Source organism: Vipera berus (assembly GCF_964194415.1).
Source record: "Vipera berus genome assembly, chromosome: 3".
In the NCBI taxonomy this organism is placed as follows: Eukaryota; Metazoa; Chordata; class Lepidosauria; order Squamata; family Viperidae; genus Vipera; species Vipera berus.
The window spans coordinates 119,425,773-119,448,498 of NC_138204.1; the positions used below are offsets into that span (position 1 = coordinate 119,425,773).

The 22,726-nt window shown below is 38.5% G+C and overlaps 2 protein-coding genes across 10 annotated transcripts in view; one reads left to right on the forward strand and one right to left on the reverse strand.

The window, feature by feature from the left end:
- The window catches only part of HDAC3 (histone deacetylase 3), a 37,839-nt gene extending 33,456 nt beyond the window's left edge, over positions 1-4,383 (reverse strand). For 2 of the 4 annotated variants that reach the window (XM_081322703.1, XM_081322700.1), the window contains exons 1-2: positions 4,322-4,380; positions 3,142-3,224 (exon numbers count right to left, since the gene is read on the reverse strand). In XM_081322703.1, coding sequence (XP_081178829.1) covers positions 3,142-3,224; positions 4,322-4,376 — 138 coding nt within the window. In that variant the 5' untranslated portion in view covers positions 4,377-4,380. Of the gene's footprint in view, positions 1-2,520; positions 2,579-3,141; positions 3,225-4,304 lie in introns of all 4 variants that reach the window. The other 2 variants (XM_081322702.1, XM_081322701.1) reach the window with 2 other exon arrangements.
- A 6,280-nt stretch (positions 4,384-10,663) lies between these two features.
- Positions 10,664-22,726, forward strand: part of RELL2 (RELT like 2) — a 32,650-nt gene continuing 20,587 nt past the window's right edge. For 5 of the 6 annotated variants that reach the window (XM_081324976.1, XM_081324980.1, XM_081324977.1 and 2 more), the window contains exon 1: positions 20,129-20,668. In XM_081324976.1, the coding sequence (XP_081181102.1) occupies positions 20,461-20,668 (208 nt within the window). In that variant the 5' untranslated portion in view covers positions 20,129-20,460. Of the gene's footprint in view, positions 10,688-20,128; positions 20,669-22,726 lie in introns of those variants that run through there. The other variant, XM_081324975.1, reaches the window with a different exon arrangement.

Genomic DNA, 22,726 nt, shown 5'->3' on the forward strand with positions numbered 1-22,726 from the left:
GCCACATCTTTGATTTTTGCACCAGGGAGAAAACATACCTTTCTAGATTGACTGTCTGGTCTACAGACAGCTGGTTCTGTCCCCTTGAGAATTTAATTTCCTGTCACCAACACTCGACTTTTTTTTTTCTAGGGAGGTTTCGGGTATTTTTCTACCTATCACAGAAGCACTTGCTGATGCTATTTTTTTTAGGGATGTTTGATGATGCTTCTTTTCTAGGTGTCTGTGTGTTTTCTTCCAGGGGAAATCTATGAAATCAATTTCTCAGTTCCAGTGGGGCTGCAACAGAGGTTGGGTTGGACAGGGGTTTTGTACTAGGCTGTTTTTTTCTATGAGTGACATGTTTCTATCTGTCTTCTTCTAAAGGTTTATTTAGAAGGTCAATTCTTTTAGAAGTTGTTTGGTTATTTTTATGTTCAGTTTAGGCATAATCTTTTTTTTAATTAGTTTTATTCATTTATAACATAAAATATGAAAATACAAAAGCAAATAGCAGGGGACAACAGTACAAAAAGGAAAAACAAAAAAAGGGTGAAGAAAGGGAAAGAAACAAAAGGCATTGACTTCCAACTCTCTCTGTTGCAGTAAAATCAGACATTAAAATCAAATCTCAACTTTTTACATTTCTATAGTAGTATACACTAGCCATTTCTATATCAGCAAATCAGTCTAATCAGTAAAATCCAAAATCATAACATCATTTTTTCCCACCTGAAGCACAAAGCCCAGAAGTGGTTTCCAAGTAAAAACAAAGGTACTAATATCCTTTTCTTTTATCAGCAGTCAATTTGGCCATGTCTGCTAATTCCATCAGCTTTTGTAACCATTCGTCCATGGTAGGAATCGAGACATCCTTCCACTTTTGTGCACAGAGCAATCTTGCTCCTCTCACCATATATTAAATCAGAGTTCCATTTTTTCCCCAGTTTGGGCATAATCTTGTGAAGTTTAAAGTTTCTTAACTTACCTTTTGTAGGTTGAATGCTTAGAGTTTCCTCTAGATCCTTTGTTTTTCTTGTAGTAACTCAATTAGTTTATATTTGGTACATATATATTCTGGGTCTTATATGGAACATGTTTTGCAGATCTCAAAACCGTGCTTCCCCCAAAATAAGACCTACTCCGAAAATAAGCCCTAGCTTGATTTTTGGGAATGGACCTAATATAATCCCTACCCTAAAAATAAACCCTAGTTTTGGGGCAAGGCGCATGCCTAAAAATTAAGCTAGGATGGGGGTGGGGCTACCCCATGCACTCCACTCCCGTTTACCGTTACAGCCAGTCTTCCCATGCCCCAACACCTGCCTCACCTCACCGGGCCACTTCTTCACACTCACGCACACACGTCAGCCCCAGCCTCCATTTTGCCATCAGAGGCCTTCAGGAAATGCCTCTGCAGCTGAGAATGGAGCTCCAGATTGATGCGTATAGCACCCCCTGGCCTCCATTTTGCTGTCACAGGCCTTCAGGAAAGGCTACTGCAGCCAAGAACTAAGCTCCAGATTGATGCGCATGGTGCCTCCCTGGAGCTCGGTTCTCAGCTGCAGAGGCCTTTCCAGAAAGCCTCTGATGGCAAAATGGAGGCTGGGGTGCACCATGCGCATCAATACAGAGCTCCATTCTTAGCGGCAGAGGCATTTCCTGAAGGCCCCTGATGGTGAAATGGAGCCTGGGGATGACGTGCGCTAATAGCCGCAGAAGTAGGCCAGCTGGGCGGAGCTGTTGGTGCCACCACTGCGAGGTGACACCGTGGAAAAGACATCCCCCGAAAATAAGATCTGGTGCCTCTTTTGGAGGCAAAAAAAAAAAGACCAGGGAAACACAGTAGTATCAGTTGCTTTTTCCATGAGTGGATTAAAAAAAACTGAAAATGAAAATATAGGTTTTATCACAAATTTTTAAAAGGGAAAAAATGTCCAATTTAGAAATTTGATATAACAGATCATTTAAAAATTTAAAAATTTAGGGAAAATGTCTAGCTTAAAAATTAAAATTCTAGCATTTAAAAATGTCAAATTTCAAATTTTTAGTGTTGAGTGAGACTTAAATGCAAGACTTAAATGTTCATTCTTAACCTGTCATGGAGTGCTCGATTATTATCCCTTTCTTCTCTGCCTTCTTGTGATCCTTTCCCTCCTTGTCTTCTTGTGAGTTTTATTTATCCATTTCTTCTCTGCCTTTTTAATGTTGCATAATTATCTACTCTGCCTACTTATTTATCCCTTTATTCTTTGTCTTGTGTTCTGTAATTGTTTTTTTATCCTCTCTTCCTACTTGCCTTTCGCCTGCCACTACCGGATATTCAGCCTTCTCTGCTTTCCTCAGTAACAAATTAAGTCTCATTATACAAAAGCCACAACTGCGGTACTTGCTTCAACACTGCCCTGTAAGTAAGACTGGAGTTTGTGTCATGATGTTACCATGAACATGTAATCATTTTTATATACTGTACTGTTAGTTTGCAGATTTCTCTGTCAGTGAATTTGCAAGGGTGAGAGTGGATTCAAACCTAAAACGTACCTTGTGAACATGAATCAAGAATTCCAGGACTTCTAAACACATTTGAGACATTGCAGATCTACAGTGGGATTACAATTTATATGTTTAACAAGCTAGATTCTAAATCACAAAACTAATGTCATAATATGCCACATAATACTGCTTTTAATTTATACATTTATTTTAACCATCCATGCCAAGAGAGTGGTTAGCAGTCAATGCAATTTAATGAGTTGAACTTTCTTCCTTCCCTGCAGAGTAAACAGGTGATCAGAGACTCTCCTGGCAGTTTGTATGACTGGGTAATATAACTACTTGCAGCTGTGAACTCTGGCATTTCTGCCAATCAGTAGGAGGATACTGAACCATCTTTTCCCATGGGAAAGGAAGGTGGGATCAGATCTTCCTTAGATGAAATTGACAGAAACAAAAGACGTCAAGTATATCATAATTTTGAATTTGGTACACAATGTCATTCCAAACTATGGATCCCTGCTTTGTGATATTCTGTGTAACAGGGGAGTTTTACTATTCTTAAAACTATGTTATATGGTGCATGCTGGCAAACATATATAAATTCCTTAAAATTAGTAATAATTATCTAAACACAAACATGTTAAGTTCAGCACATGAAGCACTTACAATCATCTTCTTATAGAGTCCATAATGTAGCACCAAACTGTGTGTCAATGCCAACCGATGTGGTTTCATGGGATGTCCTGCTCCTAATATGAAGAAACACATATTATTAACGTCTCCACAGCTGAAGGACAGGAATCTACCTAACATTACCACAAGTCCTCAAAGAATAAAGAATAATATGAAATTAAAAGTGGGAGGCCTTTTAAAAGACTATTGATTCATTGACTGGGATCTAGACAGTTAAGACATATTTGTCTTGTTTTGGAAACAAGTTCCCTGGTGCAACCATATTTTTTTCACAGTGATCTTCAGCAATTTACATGTACACATCTTGAGATGGCCCTGGAGCTCTATAAACAACTGCAATAACCTTCATAAAATAAAAAGCATGGATAGTTGATAAAATTCTGTGCAATAATATCAAGAATCTATGATTCCGCACACACCCTCTAACATTTCATAGATGGAGATACAGGCACTCTTACAGAAAGCTTGAATTCTAGCACATTAATACATATACAATTATACTCCACTTGGAATAAATAGCATGCCACTACCGGTATATGTTAAGCTATCGGATCTGGACTGCAAAAATTAGGCGGTCTGGACTTTTGCAAACCACAAGCTGAAATCCATATCATTAGATGTATTACTCTGAAACAGAAGTTGGTTGAGTCACTGATATTGTGTATGTGTGCGCGCGGAAAAGTAAGCCCTGCCGTAAGAACTAAAGCAAGCTTTTGAAAGGCACAAAATTCTTAAGTTCACGATGAATATGACTGCAGTTATTATAAAACGAAGGAGCAGTTCAAAGGCAATTAAGAGCACCCGGAAAGACTTCTCTTTTCTCAAAAGATGTAGTAGCGTGAAATGATTCCTGCCAGGTCTCCTACACGCGCACAGAAGAGCGATCTTTCAAATCAAGGAAGGAAGTTGATGGGTTTTTGTTTGTTGTTTTCCAGCGTTGCCGCAAAAAACAAAAACAAAGGCAAGGACCAAATCAAACCCGACGCCCTTCTGATCAAGAGGAGAAACTGTAGCACGTGGTTGTTGGGAAAAGTCCGGTCCTTTCCTCAACCGAGGAAAAAAAAACAAAACCAGATAGCCTTCGCTCGATCGCACCCCCTACAGAAAGCACGAGCATCCCCAGACTTCGCCATTACCGCTGCTGCGCACGCACCGTAATGAAAATTGCCCACATCGGGATCATAGAAATAAGCCACAGTCTTCGCCATACCCTCCACCCTCGGAAGGACTTGTGTGCGGAGCAGTGACCTCCCGGTTGCGTCCCTCCACCTACAGGCTTACGTCACCGCGTCGCCTAGGCAACGCGCGGACGCTCTACCCGGAGAGAAGGAAGGCCCTTCTTTTTTTTCCCCCTGCACGCAGGCGCCCGGTCACCGCCTCCTTCATCTGGTCTGGGGTTGGGATGAGTTGCTACGTAGCGGAGAGAAATAGGTCCGTGGAGGAATCGCGTTGCTTCTTAGTCAGATAACATGCCTCAGACTCGGACTCGGTTTGGTTTGCTGTTTTTATTTAAACAAGGCTGCCGCACCTGAGCGGCCCAAAGTTGAACGATCACTAAGCGACTGTACCGAGGTTTTTTGTGTTATTTTTTTAAAACCTTTTCTTTCCCCTTAGGTCAGGGGTAGGCAACCTCGGCTCTTTTATGACTCACGGACTTCAACTCCCAGAATTCCTGAGCCAGCTATGCTGGCTCAGGAATTCTGGGAGTTGAAGTCCGTGAGTCATAAAAGAGCCGAGGTTGCCTACCCCTGACCTAGGTTTCATCTGGATTTTGGCAGCCCAACTTCTAAATAATTATATTTAAATATTTTAAATAGCGCTAATAGGAAGTGGAAGACTCGCTTCTGTCAACTTTTAAAAATGCTCTCAAAAGGCAGAGGTTCGAGTCTGTAAATTCAGCTCGATCGGGGGTAGGCAACCTCGGCTCTTTTATGACTCGTGGACTTCAACTCCCAGAATTCCTCAGCCAGCTATGCTGAGGGGAAGGGAGAGGTTTCCAAGCTGAGCCATGCTGGCTCAGGAATTCTGGGAGTTGAAGTCCAGGAGTCATAAAAGAGCCAAGGTTGCCTACCCCTGATTGCTGCTAGCTAGACAGAAGGGAGGGATTAAGAAAGGCCAGAGTCGTTGGGTTGCAGGAAGTGGCGAAGGCCCGACCTAGAATCCTTGTGCATTGCCAGGAAAGTAAATCAGTTATAAAGGATTTGACTTTTTCATCAAAAATGAAAACTAATATATTGTTAGATGCTTTGGGCTACTTTCCTTTGCAACCAGTAGTAAATTTGCCTGACCAATAACCAGCCAAGACACAGTGAAGACCTTTTTATTTAGTTTATTACAATAAGTGGGGACAAGCTATCTTAATTTAATTTAATTTAATTTATTAATATTTCTATACCGCCCTTCTCCCGAAGGACTCAGGGCGGTGAACAGGGCAAGAATAAAAAACACAGAATTACAAAAGTTAAAAAATGATTAAATACATGCCCACTAAAAAAACAATTAATACATAGTAAAACCCCAATAAAATACAATAAAAACCCCACCAACTTAGTTCTCTCCAAAGTTCATCATCTCAAATCAACATCTTTATACATTGCCTACACCGGCCGCCCATCCCTCCATGTTCGCCATTGGATGAGGTACAATGAGGTTACATTCTCACCTACAGCAGGGTGTCAAACTGCTGGCCTGTGGGCCAGATGTATCACGTGGAAGCCCCACCCACCCCATTGCCGGCAATGGCAAAACAGTCCCGATACGTTGCATGACATCATGTGTCGTCGCAAGTTTGACATGTCTGGCCTACAGGTTTCCTGAGACCCTAAACCCTACATGACATATCACATGTATATTATGTTGGGAGGAATTCCCTGTTTGGGTTCTTCCAGCTGGGATTTCTGTAATCAGTGGTTGAAGAATAAATAGAACGAGAAACCAGCTACCGGAAAGAGAGGTTTAATCACAGAGATCAAAGTTGAGTGACAATTCAGCATGAATCACCGGCTAGCTAGGAAGAATGGTCTCCAAGCATACCTTTTCTTGGTTTTCTAAATTGTCATTTCTGATAGTTTCAAAACTGTCATTTCTGATTCGTGGAGCAGTGTCTATTGATGGGCTAATTTCTTTATTCGATCTTGCTCAGGAAAAGGTTAATCCCTGTCTCAGGAAAGAATCTAGTGTGTTTCTATGTGGTTGTATTATTATTATTATTATTATTATTATTATTATTATTATTATTATTATTATTATTAATCATCGCACAGTCAGCCAGATGTTCAGACTGGATTTGGCATTTTTGTCTACCTATCGAGTCCTTACCAAGGACCTGGGATAGGCAGATGTGGATGTTTGATGGTATTACAGATATCGTCACAGGGTGGAAGCAGTTCCTAGTAAGGCCGCCTTTTGCAATTGACTAATGGCGAATTTGTCAATGCCAATGGTGTTCAAGTGGTGCTCCAGTTGTTTTGGGATTGCACCCAAGATGCCTATTACTATTGGTACTACCCTTGCTTGCCTTTACCACAGTCTTTCTATTTCTATTTGTAGGTCTTTGTGTCCTGTTATCTTCTCCAGTTCTTTCTCTTCTATTCTGCTGTCTCCGGGTACTGCTATCCAGACTTTTTTATCTTTCTTATCAACAGCTGTTAAATCTGTGGTTTTATAGTGCCAGGTTCCTTTTTAATGTTAAAGTCCCAGAGCAACTTAGCTTTTTCCTTTTCTATAACTTTATTTTATGGTCTCACCAGTTGTTGGTTGCAGGCAAATGATATTTCTTGCATATCTTCCAATGCATTATTGTTGCTACTTTATCATTCCATTATTTGTAGTAAGTGTGCAATCTTCTTGCAGCAGCTAACCAATAGGCAACATTTGCTATCTATTGCTGTCTTCCCAATTCTGGCTTTGTATCCATTTGTTCTTAAATTTGTTCTTTCTTTGTTTTCAAAGTACATTTGTGATGGGTAAACACAGTGGTGGGATTCAAATATGTGAACAACCGGTTCTCTGTGTGGATGCCACTTCCAGAAGTCCATTCTGGGCCTGGGCAACAAAAAATTAGCTACCAGTTCTGCCAAACTGGTGCAACTTGGCTGAATCCAACCACTGGGTAAACACCTTTTCTTCTAGTAGTTCTGCAGCTTTTGGCCCAGTTGCTCAGCCAACAGTCCTGAGTCCTATAGCCCATTTTTCACCAGATGTCCAGGAGCTCCAACGTCTACTGCATTAAACTGAGTGAGAACTGAGCTGATATGGATTTCTGTAATTTATCACCATATTTTTTTATGGGAGAGATACTCTTCGTCTGAATTCTCTGATGAGACTTGTGTATTCTGTTGTCTCCAGGCACTGCCACGTCCACTATCCAGACTTTTTTTGTCTTTCTTATCGACAATTGTTAAGTCCGAGGTGTTATGTTGCAGGTGCTTGTCTGTCTGAATTCTGAAGTCCCAGAGCAGTTTAACTTTATCATTTTCTATAACTTTCTCTATTTTATGATCCCACCAGTTCTTGCTTACAGGCAAATGATGTTGTGTGCACTCCACATTTATTCCTTTTGCTCTGTTTCTGGGTGAGGTTTTTACTGCCAACAGTTCCAAATACAATAACCTTAAGATGTTCTGTACTGTAGTTAAGAAAAAAAAACATCTGCTGCTTGTGCGTATATAAGTGCAACAAGGGATTTGCCTTGGTGTTTGTTTAAGTAGTTTAAATGAGCAATCACAGTGACATCAATGAGTGTGGTTATAGATGCCTTCTGCAATGCTTACATGATGCTGTCTTACAATAGAGCTTGGAATAGGATCATTGTGATTAAAGAAATTTTAATTTAGTTTGATATTTTCATAAGGTAATTGATATTCATCTAAGTAGACCATTATTTCAGCTTTAGAGTTCTGTGCATCTTTCTATATCTTATGAGACCACATTGGAAGCATTTAGAAAGCTTTCTCATAATAAATGTAGCCACATCACATACACACATTCCAAAATCCAGAATATTTCTCAGGTGAATTTGCAATGCATGCTTGAACTCCCTGGTTATTCAAGACTAATTGCACCTCAGTGGTGGAAGGGGAACATGTGTGATAGACTGAACCGTTACACAAATGTCCTCTAGTTCATTTAATATTTCTGTAGTATGTAGCAAAGTAAATGCTTTTTCCAAGTTAGGTTCCTGGCCCATTGCAAGATTTTTATCAACTGCCACCTTATGTTTGCTTATACTTCGCTGCTATGGGATGACAGACTGCCATGAATTATGGGGAGGGGGAAACGAAAGTAAGTGCTGTATCTCCTCAAATCACTGCTTCAAGGTCACTCAGCTGGAAGGAAGTAGCATACCAAACTGCAGTTGGGCTGACTGTTACGAAAACATCTTGCCTGAACCTGATTGGTTATACAGGGCTGGGTAATGAGAGATGACAATTAAGGGAGAGAAAAGTAGAACTTCGAGATTTTGGTGTACGATTTTCAGTTCTGGCTTTGCGATACTGCACTACTGCAATACACTTGATCTCTAACAAACTATATCTTTCTCAACAAATGGATCCACGGATCATTTTTATTTAGAGGTTTAAATTGTGGCAGGGCCAACTATTTTTGTGTAATCATTGGCTTAGCAAAGTTATTTCAGAAGCTGTGAGATGAGTGTTGTTATTTCATAGATTTCCTCTCTTTTGCTACTTTCAGGCCTTCTGTCAGAATCCATTTATATCCCATTCATAAATCCCTATCTGTATGTTCTAAAATCTTACATCCCTTACTGGATTCTGCCATTCCCAAGGAGGAGAAGAGAAGATGTTAATTGGCTATCCTTATCCATTAGGGGACGCGGTGGCTCAGTGGGTTAGGACGCTGAGTTGATAAGAAGGTCGGCAGTTTGGTGGGTTGAATCCCGAGTGCCGCGTAACAGAGTGAGTGCCTGTTACTCGTCCCAGCTTCTGCCAACCTAGCAGTTCGAAAGCACGTAAAAATGCAAGTAGAAAAATAGGGACCACTACGGTGGGAAGGTAACAGCCTTCCGTGCGCCTTTGGCGTCTAGTCATGGCCACATGACCACGGAGATGTCCTCGGACAAACGCTGGCTCTTCGGCTTTGAAACAGAGATGAGCACCGGCCCCTAGAGTCGGAAACGACTAGCACGCATGTGCGGGGGAACCTTTACCTTTACCCATTTGTTGCAAGGGTGTTTATTTCAGCCTGCCTGGAGGCCGTCATTAGACCAGGGGAAGAACCTTTGAACTGAGAAGAACAAAGAAAGGGAGCGGGTGGGGGGGAGAGATCTTATTTGTATCTCCGATTAGAATCTGAAAGGGAGGAAGGAAATGTCATAAAGGCATAGAAGATCCCTTTTCCCTTGGAAGGTTTTGACACCTGAACCTTAATTGATCCGGGACTGACCAAATGGACTGAGGGGAGGGGGTTTCACTCAGGGACACTTTAATAGTACCAACCTGTAACACAGTTTTCAGATCCTGTCTAGATTTCCCACTGACAATTATGTTTTAGTAAAAGTTCCTTTTTGGACAATTCTGTCTCCAAGAGTTCTTCTTTCCTAAGACGTGGATTGGGGTGGGACCTTACACCTTCTTTCCCTATTTGGCCACAATGGAACCTTCCTGTGGAGAGGCTGTATTCCAACTGGCAGGTTTAGTATCAACATCTGTGTTTGCCATTGGTGGGTTATTAGTTGTATCCCCATCTTTTTAAAAATTGCCTTACAGGAATAACGAAGTTTCAGAGAACAAGGCCATTCCTGTGAAATATATATATTATACTGTGCCTAGTTAGTCAATATTTTAATTCAGCTATCCAAGGCAAAGATTAAGAGAATATGCATAACTGCCATATTAAGAATTAAAATTAATCCCTCAGAAGAAAAGCCCAGAGAAATGGGCATCTCATTTTGAATCTGAACTAATTATAATGTCCAACTGGCGTAGTTATATTTTTCCTCAAAACACTTTGCAGAATAATTAATACAATATATCATATTTCCTAGTCAGGAATACTTAAGATTATTCACAACAGTTATTTTATGTGCACATAATTCTGTTTCATAATTATATTGGCCCAATACCAAATGTATATTTATTTGAGTAAAATATCTTTATTTTGCTGTTAATTTGCATAAATTCATTGATTTCTATGTACCTAAAAGTACCTAATTCTGTACATAATTAAGCTACATGAGTCACTTTATATATAGCTCTCTCCAGTGCTTTTTTTGTAAAAGAAAAAGGTGCCAGAACTCACACATGTCATACAACCCACCCTGCCTACCCTACAAGGTTCCATCCAAAAAAGGTGCCGGAACTCCGTTCTGAGCGTTCTATGACAAAAAAAGCCCTGGCTCTCTCTCTCTCTCTCTCTCCCCACTTTGCTGCCTGTTTGGACTTTGAGTGATGGGGACTTCAGATCAGCAAGGTGCAAGAGAGAGATAAAGTTAGCCCATATTCTGAAAGTTAACTGCATTTTGGAACTAGATGGCACAATCATCTTGCCAGAAAGAGAGGTAAGAAATATTGTTTCTTCTCAACCCACAAATTGTCCTCCTGTTAGTACTGAAATACTATAGAGTTTATTAATTATAAATAAAAAGTAAAAAGTAAATGTGACATGCCTTTGGATTAGGACTGTATCAGATATTCTGGTCTATTAGAACAAAACAAATGACTGTAGCTTAATAACCTAATTATGTCTCAATATAATTTCATAGTGTAGTAAGTACAGCCATATTGATTTTTGTCAGAATTTTTCTTCAAGCTGAATATTGCTTGTTTTAAAATGTGATGAGAAAAATGGATGTGTTAGAAAAAGCCAAAGTCTGTCGCTTTAAAGCAGTCTTGAAAATTAAATGCAGGAGGTATTATATAAACTTGGTTTAACTGTGTAGCGAACGAATTTCAAATTCACTAAAAAGTCAATGCAATAAGGAAACTGTGCTCTGTGTTCCGTTATTTCACATATTATGTGCAGAGTGAGCTACAGCTGGTGAAGGCTCCTTCACAATCTACTGTCTCACTTAAAACGTTATAGACAGGACAGTAACTTCCATGGATTTTTCTCTTATGTGATTATGTATAGGATTTTGCTAAACATAATAAGTTCACATCATAATGGAGAATATAATTCTCTGAAAAAAGGGAAATAATGACAGGCAAGTGATACAAAGAAAATACTGCAGTCTTTCTTTAGACAATCAAAGTTTTGCTTATGATCTTGCAAAGAATAGAGACATACGTGGAGAGAGAAATATCAAACTAATATGCATGTTATAAAAGAAACAAAGTCATGAGATTAGTTAGTTAACAGAAGGTAGAACAAAAGAATACAAAGAATACAATTTGCTGCATTGACTAGATGGAAAATAAGAATTTAATTGGCATAAAAACCTGATCAGCAATAGTTTAATTGATCAGTGAAGAGATTAATAATTATCAGGTACTGACAGGCACTGGAATTATAAATAAATAAATAAATAAATAAATAAATAAATAAATAAACAAACAAACAAACAAACAAACCTTTATTGTCAAAGTACATGTTAAGGTGCTAACATCCTTGGAAGAAATACAAAACATAAGGAAAAGAGGAAGAAAAGAAGAGAAAAGAATGATATAGTGTACAATGGCTTCTAAATTTTTAAAATTTGTTATACTTTTTAAAGTCTAACTTCAATGTATTTTACTCTGAAATTTCAGGGATCATGCTATTTTTCAGCCAACATGCTACTGAAATTCAGCATTGTGCTGGGAGAATAGGGGCTGCAAAAATAGATTTAAAGTTCACATATGATCCTGATGCTTTAGGTTATTTATCTTTGAAATAACAAAATCTCATACATCTTCAGAATGTATGTAAATAATAACAGTGATTCCTTTGCACTATTTTTCGAATCCCTATTGCCTGAAGATTTCCAGTCATGAATCGGAACATAATGCTCTGAGTTTTGTTTTTTCTTCACTGTTAGCTGAATACATTTAAAATCCTTTATGGAGTTGTAAGTAATGCAAGTAAGAACATCATAACAAAGGCTACCATTCTTCATATAGATTTAGATGAACCATATAACAAATAAACACTAAAAGAGGATCAACGACAACTGAGCATGTCAATTAGATAAATTGTGACCAGAATATTATAATAGTTACTTTAAGGAAAAAAACTTATTATTAAAGTCCAATTTGTGAATTTTTTGCTAGGAAAAAGAATTAAACAGAATAACAGAATTGGAAGGAAGCTTGGAGGTCTTCTAGTCCAAACCCCTGCTCAAGCAGTCTATACCTTTTCGGACAATGGTGTAGCCAAGCTCTTCTTAAAAGTCTCCAATAATGGAGTACCCACAACTTCTGAAGGCAAACTGTTCCACTGATTAATTGTTCTGTCAGGAAATTTTGCCTTCGTTCTAGGTTGGTTCTTTCCTCGATTAATTTCCATCCGTTGCTTCTTGTCCTGCCTTCAGGTGCTTTGGAGAATAGCTTGACCCCTCTCTTCTTTCTGGCAGTCCCTCAAATATTGGAACACTGATACCACCCTTAGTTCTTTTCATTAGACTAGACATGTCCAGTTCCTGTAATAGTTCTTCATGTTTTAGCTTCCAGTCTCTTAATCATCTTTGTTGCTCTTCTCTGCTCTCTTTTTTATATTGTAGTGACCAAAACTGGATGTAATATTCAGGAAAAAGAGTATTTAATGAAGAGAAGAGATACCTAATCCTATCAAATGTGGAAAAACATAACAATGCATTTTTATGTGTATATTTCCCCAAAATTTCATTAAGAATTATTGAGAAGTAAATAAGTAAATAAATAAGTAAATCTTTGTAGCTAAACTGAACAAATGTATGGTACAATGCACTAATGTTAATGGGCACATTATATTATTACATAACATAGCAACATTAGTAGATATTTCAGTGGTGTAACCTTGTTAGCACCCACCAATGATACATTTTTTCATTAACAATATATTAGCTATGCACCAATTCATTGATCAATGTTAGGTGATGGCTGAATGAAGATATGATGTTCTCCAATGCTACCTAAAACAGATAAATGAGCAATCACGAAAAAGCTATTGCATTCTTTCCTGTCCATAATGTATCAATGCCTGTGCATCCTTCTGTATCTGTAGATTATGTGCTTTCTACCTCTTGAACTTTCAGGAGGCATAACTAATGTGATTGATATTTGGTCAAATGTGGTATTTGAAAGCATTTTGGAAGTTAGTTTTGTAATTGTACAACTGGCAGCATGTTTGTGACCTAGAATGGGAGATAACCAGGGCTTTTTTGTCACAGAACCCTCAGAATGGAGTTCCAGCACCTTTTTTGGAGGGAACCTTGTAGGGTAGGCAAGGTGGGTTGTATGACGTGTGAGTTCCGGCACCTTTTTCTTTTACAAAATAAGCACTGGAGATAACTATAATACCACACTTACGATTACAGTTATGTATTGAATTATGAAATCATAGAATTGAAAGGGACTGTTTAGGCCTTCAAGTCCAATCTCCTTTTTTGTACAGGAATCAAAATCAAAGTATCTGGTGACTCTACTTCTGCTTGAATACATCCAGAGAAGGAGAACCCACCAGTGTCTGAACAATTGAATCCTCTGTCAGAATACTCTTGCTATAGGATTTTCCCCCTAATTTTCATTTAGAATCTGTCTTCATGAAATTGAAATTCATATTCTGTGTCCTGTTTTTAAGGAATGATGAAGACATTTTTTCATTTAACATTCTTTCCAGGGGTATCTTATTTCCCTTCAGTCTTCCTTTCATAAAGTTAAACTTCTCAATTGCTTTTTTCCTTTTTTCATAGGCTCCTCTAATTATATTCAAATCCATTCTTCAAACTACTTATAGTTTGTCTGAATCCTTCTTAAATTGGCGGCTTGGAAGTGGGCAGAAAACTCCAAAGTCACAGAAAAACAGTCTGATGTAGTGAAACTACAGTAGGATTGAGTTCTAATCCCAACTTAGATATGAAAAACTGACTAAGTAATTTTGAGCCAATCTCTTTCTCTCTCTCTCTCAGCCCAACTCATCTGGAGGAGGAAGAAAGTATATCTGTGTTCAACTGCCTGGAGTTTTATATGAAAAAAGGGGCAGGATAAAAAATTTTAAAAGTGCATTGTGGCCAGCATAGAATAATGTGGAATTCCAATCACTCATGATTTAGAAATTTATATTTCTGTTAATGTGGTCAAAATCTTCATTTGTCTTTTTTTTTTGCACCCCCATCATGCTGGGGGTCATATTTAGTTTACAATCAACTAGAGGTGGGGAAAAAAAATGGAACATAAATCTTTTGAACTGTGTCCTGGATCTTGTCAACTATTCCAAGAACAAAACTCACCTTAATGCAAGTCTGTCTCTTCCTTCTTGGATCTAAGCTTACCCTTATTATGCGTTCTAGAAAATTTACTTCCTTAGTATATTTAGTACTAATTAATAGTAGTAATAGAACACTACTACTACTACTACTAATAGTAGAACACTAAGGCCACAGTATCAGTGGGAGGCATACAGAATTACTATCAAATAAATAAAATATAAAGACAAAGGTGGCAAGCATGATGAAGTGGGGTGGGGGAGTTTTAGCTGTTCCTTATTAAATACTTGAGTGAAAAATGAGGCCTTTATGGCTCTTCTAAACAACAGGAAAAAAATCCAGATATCATCATCATTATCATAAGCTCTTAGTTTTTTTATTATTATTATTCTAATTTCTTTAATTGTTATGAGCCACCCAGAGTCAATGAGAATTGGGTGTTGTACAAGTTTAATTATTACTATTATTATGATCTTCATAATAAAAATGTTTATTATTATCCCACTTTTGTAGAAAGTGAAAAAGTATAAAGTGTATATAAAACTTAAGTTATGGTGATATTTTTTACAAAACATGCTTCTTATATTATTGTTTAGTCTTCACAGCAGGTGGGAAAGCTTAGAAAAACATATTATTCTGATACATTGTATCTTGTCATTCTTTCTCCTGAATATTCCATGTAAATTCATAAGCATATATCATAAGTGCTACAGATCTTCATAGCATTCTTCTGCCTATTTTCAATATTTTCTATATTTGCAGTGGATTATACAACATTTCTGTTGGCATATTGGTACTGCCATCCTGGTACTGCCAGAAAATGCAAACATTTTTAAAAAGCATTTTATAATCAAGAAGAAAAAAACCCTTTAATCTCTTTTCTCTAATGTTCCCTTATAGTTATTCCCATTTCAAGTCCCTGGGGGAAGTTGTTTTTAACAATTCATAGTTCTATTTTCCCCATTTTCTATCTAACCTTTCTACCACTTCTTTAATCTATGCAGATTAAATTTTTGAGTAGTTCTTAAAAAGACCATTCACTTACAATTTCTTAATTTATCTAACTGTATTGCTGGAGATTTTTATAATTCTATTAATGTTCAGGGGAGCCAAATGCTATAATCATTCAGGGTGAGGGGGGGGGAATCCACATACTGTATTCTCAGATGCAATTTTACTGTTCTTTTTGCTTATATTTATGAAACTCTAAGATTCTTTTGAAATCCAGTGAGGTGTAGTGGTTAAAGAATTGAAACTAGGAGACTACTGAGTTCTAGTCCTGACATAGGCATAAAGCCATCTGGCTAACCTTGGGCCAGTAACTCTTTCTCAGCCCTAGAGAAAAGGCTGTGACAAACCAATTTGTGTATCTTGGCAAGAAAGCTACAGGAACTTCTCCATGTAACTTATCCAAGACTGATCTGATGGCACAAACAAAAACCTCCCTTAATTTTAAATTTGCACATATATGAACTTAACAAATCTAGTTTTATGAAAACTTGTAGGTTAAGTTGTTCTCTTTTAAGTACTGTATCTAGTAATTCTCTGAATAACATTTAAAGGGGCAGAACTACCATACCAGTATAACATATCACTAGCCTAGACCCCAATATCTGTGCTTTCAATACCAATCGTGAATGCTACACCCCATGAATTTGTAGGGCTGAACATACACCCATACAGAATTCCAGCTCCCATTCTGATTAGGTATCGCAGCGTGATAGGCGCAGGAAGATGGGGCTCTGTCTTCCATGTTCGATTTTGCCCTGCTGGGGACCCTAAAAAGGGTCGAAAGTCACCCCAGAAAGGCAACGAAGGAGGGGATCCTCATTGATCATGGAGGGGCAGTGGCCCTTCCATTTTGATCCAAAGAAGCCCTCCAAACTGGTGGGGGAAAGACTGGCCACATTTGTGTGGCCAGTCAGAAGCTGCTGACAACTGAAGAAAATAAATATTAATGAGCAACCTTTGAGCAATGTGGATGGAACGGGGTAAGATTTTTATCCTCTCTTTAAGACTTTTAAGACTTTTTCCTGGAAAAATCCGTCCAAAGCAAAGAATTCTCCCCAATGAGAGAGAGAAGGGGAATTTCCGCCCCATTCCCTGAGGAAAAGAAAAGCGGTGAAACTAATTGCTTGGGGGAAAACAGAGAAAATTACAAGATTAATTTGGAATCAATGCAGATATATATAGCTTTGAAATTTGGGGACTAAATTTGAGACTTTGTTAGAAAAGACTTGAAAAGCTTGCAATATAAGTTTGGATTTGAAAAACTGGAAGGTGGCGTCAATGACATCTAGTGGCAAACCACGGCACTACAATCTATTATACTTAAAGAAAACTTGGCTTGAAGCCCAGACTCGGATAAGACTTTTGTTATCCTTGGAAACTTTCACTTTTGGAGACTGCAGCTGGGAAAAGGGGAAAAAACCCCTCTTGGGCTGCTTATCTCTCTGGCAGAGACAATAAACTATTTTGAAACTGGCTTGCCTGGATTATGAATACAAATACTGATTTTTAGAGCTATGTTGTGGAGCTATTTCCCTGTAGAAGAAACATGCATTACTGATTGAGATGATGGAATACTTTGGATTATAAATCTTTGATTGATGAACAACTTTTAATTGCTTTTTTTTCTCTGGACAGAAGGGATATGTTTTTCATTGGACAGAAAAACTTGAATTTTGCTTATATTTGTTTAGGGGAGGCTTAAGGATGGACTGATAGGCTGGTTGGATAATTTGGAGTTCAAATGACAATTGACTGAAACTTTTTAAAACCCTAAATAGATTGGACTATAAAGACCACATACGAAAACAAAATGGATGTTCCATACTTAGCCTTAAATGGTAAAAGAAAACCATACCTAATGCTTGTCTTCAAAGCCCCAGCTTGACATACCAACAAGAAAATGTTGATGAATCTCAGAAATAAATTCTATGTTGAAATCAATACAAGAAACAATTGCCTTAGCTCATGATGAGACCAAAAATAACGCGAAGGAGATAAAAGAACAATCTTCTCATCTAAACCTACAAATTCAGAAAATGACTACAAAGAAGGGAACTAGTAACCCAGAAAATAGAAGAAAAATTAGAGGAAGCAGATCCAAAGATGGAGGACATAAAGGAAGGAATCAACAGACAGACTCAGATAAATGAAGAATTAGAATACGTAGCGATAATACCGGAAATGGAAATGATATCTTACTTGTCAAGATCTCAGAACAATTTGAGGATAAGGAAGAAGAGCTGATTGAACGGAAGATAAAGCTGTTAGGAGAATTGTGGAAAATTGGAGAAGGAGGGAGGCTATTTAATGAATATAAATGGGCTGAGCATTCTTCCAAAAATACTTTAATCAAATTGTCTTTCTTATTCCAAACTATACACAAAAATAGAGGAACAACTATTTAATGATTCAAATGCATTGACTTGGAAAGTTAGTTGGCAAAGCTAGAGTAAGACTGAAGAAAATAGAGATTTTGACCCATTAGATGGGATATTATATTATTAAATAGATGTTTGAACATGGCTAAGAGAATACATAATTGTTAGGAAAAAAAATATTATTATAACTAAAAAGATAAGATCTACAACTAGAATACTATATTTTGGTATGAGAAGGGAAATATGAAAATGCTAAGAGGGTCTGAGTAAGGGAAGCTTTTGGTTACCAAAATATAACTTATTATGAGAAAACTATAAGCGATAGAGACACTTTGAACATCGATGGGAAATCAAAATTAAAAAAGGGTAAAACAGGATATTGATTGAACAAGGATTTTAAGTGCAAATGCAATTGAGATATGTTTTGGTTAGAAAACATATTTTAAACTGACACTATTGATATAATATTAGAAAAATTTGATAAAGATGTTGATATTCAATTGTATATGTATTAATAGCAATAAGAATTGTATTTGCCTAGTGCAGGGGTAGGCAACCTCGGCTCTTTTATGACTTGTGGACTTCAACTCCCAGAATTCCTGAGTCAGCTGACTCAGGAATTCTGGGAGTTGAAGTCCACAAGTCATAAAAGAGCCAAGGTTGCCTAACCCTGGCCTAGTGTGAAAAAATGTATACCACCGGAAGAAGAGAGGAAGCACTGGAAGGTGTAGTATTGGATCTAGATTGAGGAATTTAATATGTACCACTGAATTACTAATGGACCCAGACAACACATTGTTTGTTAAGTACTTATGATTGCAAAACTAAAAAATTAAAAAAATATTTTAAAAAAAGAATTCCAGCTCCCATGGGGTCTTTATGTATGTAGACTGTCCTATATCTGATGTCTATATCCGACATGAATGATTTTTTTTTGTGTGAACACCATGTGGAAGAGGGTTGTAAAAGAAATGGTATAAGAAAGGCTCATTGGAAAAATGAGGAATAAGAATACAGATAAGCCTGATGACGGCATATATGCAGAGATGATAAACTTATTTCTTAGCCCCATAGTTATCTATAGTGGTTCCTCTAGAAACCTTCCAGCTACTGCCCTCTCAGACCAGGGGAGTCCTTGCAGGCTTTTCTTGAGATATTACTAAAATTTTAAAGAGATTTCTTAGATCCTGGAAAACTGCTATTCCTGCAAAAAAAGAAAAAAGCCTTGGTAGCCACTGAGGTAGAGAGAAATAGCTTGCCATCTGCTCTTCATCTTTGTGCCCATAATGGCACAAAGATGGTGAGACTAGAAGGTGCTTAGAATAGTATCTGGCAGCACAAGATGCTGAGTTGCTAGGAGACAGATGAAGGTGGATAGATTTACCCAAAGCAGAATCCTTCAGGTATACCAGAAGAAGCTGCAGCATTCAGGGTACTGCACCTTAAGCAGGAGTGCACAATACTGATGACAGAAGGGGGCAGTGCCTCATGGACAGGGGGATTCTGAGGGGAGAGATTTTTTTGCGGCGGGACATACCTCAGAAGGACAGCCAAGTAGATGCAGAGATCAGCGCTGAGTCTGGCAAGGAAGGCTTGGCAGGCAGTTCTGGAAATAGGTAAATGGTGGGCTGGTGGGGCTGTTGCAGCCTAAAAAGGCGACTTGTTTACATTCGGGCTTTTGCAGCTTTGCTGCAGTCCTTCCTATTGCTCACCTTGGATTCCTACGTCCGCAACTGAACTCGGGCTTCCTTTTTTGTGAGTACGGTACCTGGATAGAGAATAAGAAGGGGCGAGGGTGGCGGGGGGGGCAGCAGCGGAGTTTGCTTTTCCAACGTAGAGATGTTGCTGCAAAGACAGAAAAGCGCGAATGCAGGCTCCGCTCTGCCCTTGGGAAGAATCCGCGTGCCGGAAAAGGACGGGGCTGAAACTAGAGAGGGAGGTCATTCCAGGGAATCTGGAGGGGAGAGGCATTAGCAAATGTTACCCCCACCCACCCTAGCTCTTGCTCCAAATAGGAAAAGGAGATGGGGGTTGGGGGTCCTACGAGACAGAGGCGATCAAAAGGCAGGAAGATTATCGCATGTTGCAAAAGCGGCAGCGACCTTGGGAAACGCCGTGCAGGAAGCGGGATTGAGTGAGAGGTGCGGAGGAAAGAAGGGGTGGCGGGAAAGAAGGGGTGGCGGGAAAGCGCGCGGGCGCGCGAGCCAGCAAGCGACCTGGAATTGTCTAAAAAAAAAAGTAAATACGGGAATTGGAGGAAAGAGGGGTCGCAGTTTTCAAAAGCGTTTAAATTGGAAAGCCAAACACCTCGAGGAGGACGAGTTTTCTTAAGTGTAGCTGAGAGGCAGGATTCTTCTGGAAGATCCTTCCTTTCTCATTTTTTTTATACCTCACTTTTTGGATGGATAATCACCCAGAGACCCAAATGTTGCTTTTAGGATGCATTTGTGGAGTGACGGACAGTAGTAGTAATAGCAGCAATCACCACCATCCTAATAGCTGCGGTAGGAACAACAAATGTGGTGGATCTCAAAGTTTTTACCATCCGTTTTGTAGCTCCGGATGTCAGAGCACAGCAGCGCCACAGATGGGGATGTGGACCACCAGTATGGTTTATATATGCTGGTCCTGCTGGTCTTGGTCTTCTTTGTCATGGGTCTTGCGGGCTTTCTCATTTGCCATATCCTAAAGAAAAAGGGATACCGCTGTCGGACATTCAGTAATGAATTTGACTCTGACAACAAGGAATCACTGACGCAACTCCAAGATGGTAAGTAACCGGAAGGTGGGGTGGGGGAGAGAGAAACTAAGTTTCTTGGCAGCATCTTGCAACTCAATTGTGATGAGGAGTTCAGTCAAGCCAGAAACTGCTACTTAATTCTGAAATCACAGGCATGATGCTTTAAAACAGTACGTTCTATCGGGCAAGTAAGATTTAGGATGATATGCAAGAAGGAATCAAGTTAGTTAGTTGGGTTAGTGGAGGGCTCAGGGATTTTAGATCAGCCTCTTTCAAGTTCGGCATTTCCCACCTATTTTCTACATTTGACTAGCACCTCTGTGAGTAGTACTGTTATTTCTAAAATGTAGAAACATAGTTCCTAGTCTAACATTTGTTGGGTTGTAGCTACTACCACTTTTGATAATTTGAGGTAAACCGAGACAGAACCAAAGTAAACTTACATCAACAGAATGTACATAGTTCTCTTTTCTATTCTGATTTTGCAGCTCATTTAGCATTATTGTGAAATTATACTGACAATCACATGTCTGAGAAATCTCCCCAACCAGATGGGTTTTGGAACCAGACTATAGGAAGGGTAGGACTGGAGTAGTGAATATAGGCAATCCTGTCTTAACCCAGAGGCCCTCCAGGTTCTAAGAGCTGTTTCTATTAATGGAGATGATTCAACTTGACATGAGCTGCCAAAGGAGTTGTGGTATCAGCATAGGCAGTAATAACTGAAGAAGCCAAAACAGAGAGTCCTGTTAGGATGCAATTAATACTTTTAATGGAAATTTTTTTAATGATACTAACCTTGTAATGATACAAGGTTTAGAGGTAAAAACAGTTTCTCCAAAATTCTGAGTATTGTTTGTGCTACTTTCATTTTTCGTCCTCTTCTTTTGAAGAAAATAGTTCCATTTGTCTTGAAATTGTCTGATACTAAGGAGATTTCAAAATGTGACTTTATTAACTTAGATTTCAATGTTCATATTATGCGTGCACCAACAATTTAGTGATAGGAAACTGCATTCCAATTTTTCTAAACCTATACTTTTATAAACATGTGGTACATGTTGTAAGAGGCATACTTTTTTTGTTTCATGGGCACATTGTTTCTAAGAATAACTCACCAGAGAAATAAACTGGCTATAAAACAGGAATTACCATAATACTGATAGTTTTTCTTACTATCTTTCATGTACAAACTAACATTTAAAAACATTCATTTCTTTATATGATGATATCACGTACAAAAATAAGGAGATTAAGTTGCTTTATGCTACTGTGAAATGAAAGAAATGGAATAGAAAATCAGCATCACAGAAAGAATGGAAGAAATAACAGGAGTTAAGAAGTGGAAATGCTGGCTAAAAGTATATAGGCATTTACCTTTTGCTGTTGTAAATTCTCCCAGGAGATTCTTAAACAGAAGAAGGCAAAATGTGAGCTGGAATATTCTATTAGATAGATACAAAGCTGGTTAACAGTCATATCCAATAAGTGCATGACAATGGCACCAATGATATACTACATATTCCATTTTACATTACTGCTCTGTGTATCTTGGCAGATCACAAGCTGAACATGCAGTTGAGGAAGGAAGGAGGAAGGAAGGAAGGAAGGAAGGAAGGAAGGAAGGAAGGAAGGAAGGAAGGAAGGACATACATCCTAAATTGGATCAAGGAAAGGAAAGTGTCAGTATTAAGAAATTATATTATTTCTGACCTCTCTTCATTTGTTTTAAGAAAGTCACTGGTAAAGGATAGGGAACATGTAATAAAAAATTATGAGAAATGTTTGGAGGCACTGGGTGTGCTGAAGAAGAAAACATGGTATTGAGACGCCAAAGGTATCTTCAAGTGCTTGAAGATGGTTATGTACAAGACGGGGCAGAACTGTTCCAAGTTGTCCCAGAAGACAGGGGAAGAACAGTGAATTTAAAATGGCAAGGAACTATACATCAAGAAAAAAAATCCTCATGGTAAAATCACTTTTAGAATTGAATGGCTCACCTTAGAGGCTAGTTGGATACTCTTTCATTGAATGCATCTAAACGTAAAGTGGACGGATAGATGTCAAAGCTGCTGGATTTTACTGGTC